The 8,789-nt window shown below is 37.4% G+C and overlaps 1 protein-coding gene across 1 annotated transcript; it reads right to left on the minus strand.

Moving 5' to 3' along the window:
- Positions 1-1,028: 1,028 nt before the first annotated feature.
- LOC148027814 (ubiquitin-conjugating enzyme E2 2-like) lies at positions 1,029-4,379 on the minus strand. The gene is made up of 6 exons (XM_087689517.1): positions 4,220-4,379; positions 2,275-2,359; positions 1,966-2,058; positions 1,783-1,871; positions 1,583-1,668; positions 1,029-1,402 (listed from the first exon to the last, which is right to left on the minus strand). The coding sequence occupies exons 1-6, from the start codon at positions 4,283-4,285 to the stop codon at positions 1,363-1,365; spliced, it is 459 nt and encodes a 152-aa protein (XP_087545643.1). The 5' UTR covers positions 4,286-4,379; the 3' UTR covers positions 1,029-1,362.
- Between the last annotated feature and the right edge of the window lie 4,410 nt (positions 4,380-8,789).

Consider the following 8,789-nt stretch of genomic DNA (forward strand, 5'->3'; position numbering starts at 1 on the left):
AGCAGCTGCATCCGCTTGTAACAAGGCTTCAGCCAGATGCTAACCTTACTTGACTGTCCAAACAAGCTCTGAATCCATTTCATTATGTCATGTTTGACAGCTTTTAGAACTATATAGAAAATGCTCTATGCATGTTACCAAATCATAGGATCACTGAAGGGTTACCACATGCCTAGTAAAGCTAAACCATGTGGACTGGTACTTTCAATGAAAAATAGCCTGGAAGAGGACCACAAAGCCATAAGTTTTCATTCCATTCTCCATGAATCTCTAGCATTCAACCTTTCACTTCTCTAACTCCTTTTGGAGACTGGACAGCTTCTGAAGTCCTAATGTGATGCTGTAGCATGTCCTCTGCAACATCTTTCCTTTGTTCTTTGATGAAACAAAGTCCAAAGCACCAACTAAACACAAGCAATGACTTTGAAACTCTTCACATCTAGGCTTTTAGGAACCATAACAAGGGCTCTCCTCGGTGCTACATGCATCATGTCCTAATTCAATGTCCTCTAGCCTGTAGCTGCTGGTATGTTATTGGGACACAATCAGTGGTTCCTTCAGTAGATAATCATCCAAATATTTACCCCTGATTGTTCCAAACTCTGCTGCAATGCAGGTACAACATCAGACATAAAACATCCACATCCATTAAGGTTGACCACTGGCAGCACCACTGCAAAGGCAGGTGCAAAATAGAATCCAATATTGACCTGAGTGGGACTGAAACCATACGTGAAACAAATGACTAGATCTTCATATCAAGCCCACATGTGCAATTGCAAGGCATGATGCTAAAATGTTTCCTCAAGGGCGTGCTTCATATCATATAATTTTTGTTCTCAAATGTTTCATCGATACACAGATACCCCAAGATACATTTTATTAAAAGCACTTTAGATAAAACGAAAATTTCACTAATCTACAGACTTATATAATTCTTTACACTCAGCACAAAGGACAGTTCCTTTTAACACCCCTTCAATACAGTATTTGTACTTCACAGTTTTCAACCATTAGGCAAATGCTCAGACCAGAAAATAACTGTGCGGTATCTTAAAAGTTTAACTACAAGTAAAAGTCCTTTGACAACGGGAACAGACATACACCCTGAGAACAAATCTTCCCACATATCTATTTCAAACTGGACACTTCTAACCACACCCATTCACCTTCCTCGTGCTGTGCAGCAGTAGTCTCCTGGGATGCCTACTTGCAAGGATATTCCCTTTTGGGTATAAAGAAGAAGAAGCAATTACCAGATTAAGCTGTACAATTGAACCTTGTATTGCATGAAACAGATCAACAGCCAAAGCTTAAGGCAAGCTTTTGATTTCTGTAATAGAATTACAGGTTGCAGACCTGTTATGACTCCAATGACCTGCGAACACACTGTCTGACTTTCCTATAAAGCAAGGACAGTCAAATACCGGTCAACATAAGTATGTGACGAGGCCCAGTAGTACTAACATATTTGGCCTACTTATGCAGATCAGAATAATACAAGGCCATTAGCTGTAGAATACAGGAAAATTTTGAAAAATGAAGGACAAACATGAAAGATGCATAAAATTCGAAGTATTACCTGTTGTAGGAGGCAATGTCATTCTGGTATAATGAGGCAGCTTCTGGATTTGCAGGGCTTGCAGGATTCGGATCCGTCAGGAGAGACTGCTTACAAACAGTCAACTCTTCAGAAAGGGAGAGAGAGAGAGAGTTGTTCAAACACAACCACATATATGCATGCACACAAGGACAAAGAGAAGAAAGGTGATGACATATAACCTGAATAGAAGTGAGAATGGTGGAGACATTATGACAAGGAGACCAAGCATCCTGAATAATATCCATACATAGTGTACCATCGCTGTAAACTACATGTCAAGCACAAGATTGGAACCTCCTTGTTGACTACTGCTCCAAAACAACCAACAAAAAAATGCAAAACCAAAACATCTGACAGCTCACCATTAGGATGGAACATTTGAGAAGTGAAACGCACGCGAGGAGGTTTCTCTGGATATTGTTCTCCAAAAATCAAACGCAAGGAGAAAATTCCACCTGAACAAGATAAAGATATTTTGCTAATCAAATTCAAAACATGACTTGGAGCATGCTGTAAACACTACTCAAATTTGTGATTTAAACATTGAACATTACAGGAACAAACTTCTACCAACTAGAGAACCAAACCTTCTGTGGAATGCCTCACAAGCATAGAGAAAAATCAACTGCATCTGTTTTTCTTTTTATTATCAAACAGAAGAAACTACTAACCTTCCCATGGTGTGTCATCTGGTCCAAATATGGTGGCACTCCACACAAAAAGGTTCTCATCACCATAAGGGCTTGCACTGCAACCCTAACAAAGGAAACCATGGAGCACATGCACATAATTAAGACTTCAGAAGAATGCAAAAGAATTGCCAGAACAGCATAAAGTTGTCAAATGAAGTTCACACCTACAGCAACCCTGCAAAAAGCATTTAACAAACATCAAAGAGGATAGCATCTACATTAATAATGTACGCAGATGACACAAATGTCAACAAGTTCAGAAGTTTTCTTGATTACCCAGTGATTGGCTATGGTCTTGCCATACATAGGAGATAACAATAATTGAATGCCAGAACAAGAGCTATCATCCTTCCAAATGTGACAGTAAGAATAAAAATGTAAAACAAACTAAAATAGGCAAAAAGCATTAACCAAAAAAAGATGAACGGGACTTAGAACTTGACAATGAAATCAGATCTGTACTTGCAAGAGTAGCATATGAAAAGAGAAAAGATTGCAACCACCATGTTGAAAATGGCAGGAACGAAACAATCAACTTCAAAAAAACGAGTAAAAACCTGGAAAAGAACCCAGCAAGAAAGACCCACAAATCTCGAGAAAAATGAAAAACGCTTGAAGCCTTGACTAAGATGAAAAACACTTGAATTTACAACATAATCAGAAAGAAGAAAAGTTAATCCTGAACCACACGGAGCTTCAGCCCCAAAACTCAAATGGTATAAGGACAACATTGACAAACTGTTTAAGCCTACCATCTAGGAGAACTACCCCCCTCCACCATCAAGAAATGGACTGGCCATGTCTTAACAGATCCAATTGGATATAATTGCTTGCAATGAACAACTGGAGGTGGGTTTACAGGAGCCTAATGTATCTATGTTGAACCTTGAGCAATGCAAGTACTGAGGGACAAGTACTATGGCAAAAGCACCTACAAACTGAAAAGGAGGGTTGATCTAACCAACCTGGGAATGACAACCACACGGTGATGTTCAGGATACACAACCTTCAAAAGTAATAGCCGTCACTACATTGAATCGATAGCAGACAACAAACAGCTTGCCCAGAAGTGAATCCAAACAGAAGAGAAGGCATTTGTGTCAGTCACTACAGGAGCGTAATAAACAGCAAGGTGCTTATGAGAGTGGAGATCATCCAGAACAGGTGGCTAGAAGGTCTATCAAAATTCAATCAGTCCTTGGTGATGTCATAAAGAGATTCAAGTGATTTGTATCACTACAGCCATGACCATGTCAAGGTAGCAAGAGAAACAAATTCAAAGAACGAGCAAAAAGTTACAATAAGTTTGTGAAAAAAGAAGGATAATTCTCTACAACATACAATAATACAGTTACGAATCCTTGTTAGACAGAGTAGAAGTGGAAAGCTACAGATTTGCAAAGCGAAGGTGCTATCTACGACCGTAGGTAATGACGGCATTTGCGTCAGGGAAATTTTCAAATTTTCAAGAAAAAACAAACAGAAACAAGAGGTAGACCTTGCTTTCAATCTACACAGGTGATCGGACACTCGTTAGGCAAGAGAAAAGGAGAGATTGATGATCAGTGTAGCCCTACACGGCTTCAATGCATGACAGCAGAGGACAGATTGGCCTTGCTGATGCGGCCATAGGTCTGTGAACGAACTTGGAAGAACTGTTCTGCACTGTCACTGTAAGGAGATTCCGTCTTGTTTCATCCAATCGTTTTACGAGAACTCTTCCCAATGATTTATGTGAAGGTCATCGATATTAAAAATATCAGATAATAATAGATTACGATCGCCATAGATTTCTGGCCTCTAGATTTAAGCAAACGAGTCATTTTGAAGGAGGAAAAAGCAGAGTTTCAGGTAAAGATTGGATTACGATTACCATGGAAAAGGAGAACGAAGATCTCACACAAAGGACTGAGGCAAGGCATACCTCCGGAGGCTCGTTACGGATGGCCTTGAGATCGGACATGAGGCGGAGCTGCGCAGAGGACGCCATAGCCAGGACCGCGGCGGAAGCTCCGGGTCCTCTACGCAGGACCGCGACCAGGAAATGAGACCCGCTAGAAAGGGGAAGAGGAAGGAGAAGGAGAAGAAGAAGAAAGAGGCAGGAGAAGAATAAAAGGCGTCTGAAATTACTATTTGGAAAAAGAAAATGTCTATTGATTTAATAATTGATTTTTTTTAAAAGTGTCAATTTGTTAAAACTTATTTAGATAAAAATTTTGCATACGACAATCCTTTTTCTTTATTCTCTTTCCAATTTAGCTATAAGCAACCAAAAGTATCTACATGCCTACTTTGGAATCTCACACAATCATTTGATTCCTCATTTTCCATTATATACCTCAATATATAGACATATTGATAAGAGCCCAGCCACGCGCAAGTGGATTTCGCTTCCATCGGTAATACCGGTCCACCAGTGAACACACCACATATACATATATTGATTAGGTCTAAACCACGCACAAGTGAAATTCACTTCCCCTGGCTCAATAGAGATAGTAAATGTGTTGTACATATGGTGTATGGAGAGGTGGATAAGGCTTAATAAATATGAGATAACAAATAAGCATATTCAGCAGACTTAGAGCTAGGTGAGAAGAGGTAGAATATATGTGGCTACGAGAAAAGAACCTTGAAGACGTATATCAATAAGAGCCAGGCCATAAGTGAAATTCACTTCGACCGGTGGACTCAGTAAAGTTGGTGAACATGGTGGCCAACACACCTAGACTTTAACTTCAAAATTTGTGAGGCTCCCTAGAGTTGACATTGTACTCTGTTAATTAAGCGAAGTCGATATGACATGGTAGTGTGAGGCTGGTCATTTGCCAAGATCTTCATTCTCTCTTCTCACTTATTTATTTCCAACCCTCCTCACACATGATCCACATTAGCCATTTACCTACACATGTCCAAGAAACAAAGAAGTCCCCAAAGGGATGCACACAACTCAATGGACTTGCATGTGTCATGTCTCTAATCTATAAATACACAAACAAGGCATCCATAATTTATACATTGTTGCCAATAGGATTGTAGGAGGCCAAGTGTTTTTAGAGTATGGTTGTGTAATTGGTTTGTACCTTGGATATATTCTTAAGGCATCTTTCAAAGTTCAAACCTTCTCCAAAAAAACATAATTTATACAATGTAAGTATTGGCATAGGTAGTATATTCAAAAATTAGGCAAATGAGGTTAGCAAGCATCAAGCAAACATATAGTAACTAATAGACACTTTTCAATCATATCAAAGGAATGATATACACTCTTGAACCTTGTTTCCAATCCCACCAATGAGCTAGTTAAAGACAATTGCATGATGTTCACCTTCAACATTTTAAAGGTTATTGATGGCAGTGTGTAGATGTTAGGTTGCTAAAAATAGCCACTTTGACAACATTTATTAAAGTAAAGCAAAATTCTTACTAAAGTAAATCATTGTAGAGACTTCATTAAAGGCATCATTAGGAGAGAGAAATGCATATGATATGATATATTAACATCTCCAAAAGACCAAAATTACTTATGAGACCATGAGTTACAACCATCTATGTGATGATACAACAATCTAAAAAACGACAATAAATGTAAATGAACATTAGAGGAAAGCTAAAATCTAATGATAAAAGGAGAAACCCTAGCTGACAGAATCCATTTTGTTGTTGCTAGTACTTCTCACGAAGATCCTAACATCACAATCTTTGTTTTTTGCATAAACTTAGATAAAAAATAGTTAAACATGTTATTTCTTAAAGGGAATGCCCATATTTTTGTTGCTTGTGCTTCTCATCAACCCTTGTATTTGCTATTCTTTTTCTTTTTTGGCTACATAAGCAGTTTCATACTTCTAAAAAACCTTTTCAAAATGATCAATAAAAGGAAATATCCATCTTAAATAACATATAATTTGAATTATTATTTTGCTTTTCCACTTTTATTATTGGGACTAATGTGAGGTTCAACGAGGGAGCATGGGGTGCACGTGAGCAAGTAGTCTAATGGGCTTCTTGCAACTTTATTATTTTGTTTTTCCACTTTTATTCATATACTAATGTGAGGTTCAACATAGGAGCATGTGATGCACGTGAGCGAGTAGTCGAATTGGCTTCTTGCATTTGAACAACAAAAACTAGGCATGTGATGTTCCCATTCACCTTTAGGTGCCTCCAATTGTAGAAAAGTGATTGTGAAGAAATTACATAAAGAGAGGACAAAAGAGGAAGAGAGGACTCATAAATGTACTATAGTCAGATTCCCAACGGTGCACATCAATCCTTACAATAGCATCCTCACTGGCAATGCTAATTTTGAAAAAAAATGCATACTTGAACTCTACGAATACCTGCAGGTATAAATGTCTATTCCCAACATTGTTAAGGGCCCATCCAACTAGGTTGTGCAAGGGCAATGTTAACAATCAAGAGGTCTAAGGATGTCAACCATCCCACCCAAGGGCAATTTGCAATGCTAAATGTTAAAGGTTTGAGTCACAGCAACCCTTGTAATGTTTCTCACCACATCAAGACAAGTAACAAGTGGGGTTATGATTGCCTTGTTGATGAGGCTCTTACCAACATCCATGACCCAAGAGACACTACTCAATGGATCTTTTGACTTGGATAACAAGATTCGTCATGTGAAAAGTAGCATCTACATACAGTTATTTACAAAGCCGTTCAACATAACATTGTGGTGACCTCGTGTTTATGCTCGTGCTCATGTTCATGCTTTATTGTTATAAGCACCAATCATAGATTGTAGCTTTCACATTTTAAGTTTGTCCATATAATATTTTTTGTCTCAAGTTTTGTTCCTTAAACATGTTATTCAAGAATAAGTTTGGTGTTTTTTCCATTCATCATTACCTTAAATGTTGTTTTTCAAAGTGCAAATCCAAAATATGTTTTGCAAACAACATATTCCCATAGTCCTTATATCCAACTATACTTCACATACCAAACATACAAATGCTCACAAGAAGATATCATAAGTTTCCTTTTTGTAGCTTTTCAATAATTGAGAGAATCTCTTTATAAATCTTTGATTGTGGGGCTAGACAACTATTGGATGCTCTTCACATGTGAGTGATGGACTATTGAAACTATACCAACATCTTATTTTATGTAAAGAGAAATTCAACATCTTATTTTATGTAAAGAGAAATTCTCTTGAATTTGTTGTTTTCTTTGAAAGGGGTTTTAACTAAAGTTCAAGTACTACTGAATACACATGAAGCACGCTCACTAAACTAGGATAGATGTGAATACCATTGGTGTTTTCTTTAAAAGGGTTTATACTAAAGCTCAAGCTCAATTGAATGCATCTCAAGCATGCTACTAAATAGGGACAGATGCTTCTATAATCCCATATGTAGAGGTTCTTATTTGCAATGTTGCACCATGATTGAGAATCCCTACAAGTTCTCATATCATTGAGATCACAATCCACCTTGTTCATGGAGCTATTTATATGGCTAAATTTTATTTTCAACATCAAACTGACACACATATCTAATGTTTTCAACCTTGATTATCAAAAGTATTCTTAGATATTCTTTTGTCATGTCGAATTTCTCAAGGCACGAGCTAAGTTGCCTTGATTTGAGAGCTCCATACTTAAGTTTTAGTAACCCACGTATAGGTCATAAAATAGAAAAAAGAGTGATAGTAGCTTCTTTGGAGGATTTTTAAACAACAAATCAACTAAGGGCATAAGTTAAAACACCTTTGACTCCATCTATGCTTCAACAACTGCAATCAATACACCTACTCATGCACTAGTTCTTTAAAGTTTGATGCTAACTTCACTAAAATTTTTAAATTTATATTCATCATGAGAGCATTGTGTATGTCATTATAGCACTTGATCGTGTTTTGGGATAAGTATTAGCTAAGAACACATTCATACTCTCTTGTTTTATAGCATTCACTATTAGAAGATTTTGAAATCAATTGTAGCACATGTGGGAATTGGAAAATAAAGGCCTCATTCCTAAGTGATAGTCCTAGTATACTATTTCAAGAGTGTAATATCATAATTCTTCCATCCAAACCAAAGCAAAGATAAGGTTCATTGGACCACATTATGCAACATAAATTGCAAGTTGCTCTAAAGAAAATAGATTATGTCTTATTCAATTGGTGACAACCATGTTTTGAGCTCCTCTCTCTCTCTCTCTCTCTCTCTCTCTCTCTCTCTCTCTCTCTCTCTCTCTCTCTCTCTCTCTCTCTCTCTCTCAATCGTGCCATTTTTTCTATGCTCTTCTATGCACACTATCCTATTTTTCTAGTGAAGGCTTGTTGGTCTTTGTATAAAGGATGCATATTAGCCCCTTGTATTTAAAAACATTGTGAGAAAGTTGTAGTATAAAAGCTTATAGTGTATACATTAGCAACACATTACATGTACATGGTGAAAGTAAAAACATAAGAGACAAAAGCAAAGGCGCATTCATGCAAAAAACAATATCTTTTTCATTTGAGATGCATATGTC

This window comes from Lygodium microphyllum, chromosome 12 (genome assembly GCF_053477565.2).
Source record: "Lygodium microphyllum isolate KBCC chromosome 12, Lygodium_microphyllum_v1.1.10, whole genome shotgun sequence".
Taxonomy (NCBI): domain Eukaryota; kingdom Viridiplantae; phylum Streptophyta; class Polypodiopsida; order Schizaeales; family Lygodiaceae; genus Lygodium; species Lygodium microphyllum.

Coding starts and splice junctions, on each gene's coding strand:
- LOC148027814 (XM_087689517.1), bottom strand. CDS start 4,285: ATGGCGTCCTCTGCGCAGCTCCGCCTCATGTCCGATCTCAAGGCCATC. Junction 2,360..4,219: donor TCCGTAACGAGCCTCCGGAG/GTATGCCTTGCC, acceptor TTCCTTTGTTAG/GGTTGCAGTGCAAGCCCTTA. Junction 1,872..1,965: donor TCAAATGTTCCATCCTAATG/GTGAGCTGTCAG, acceptor CTTGACATGTAG/TTTACAGCGATGGTACACTA.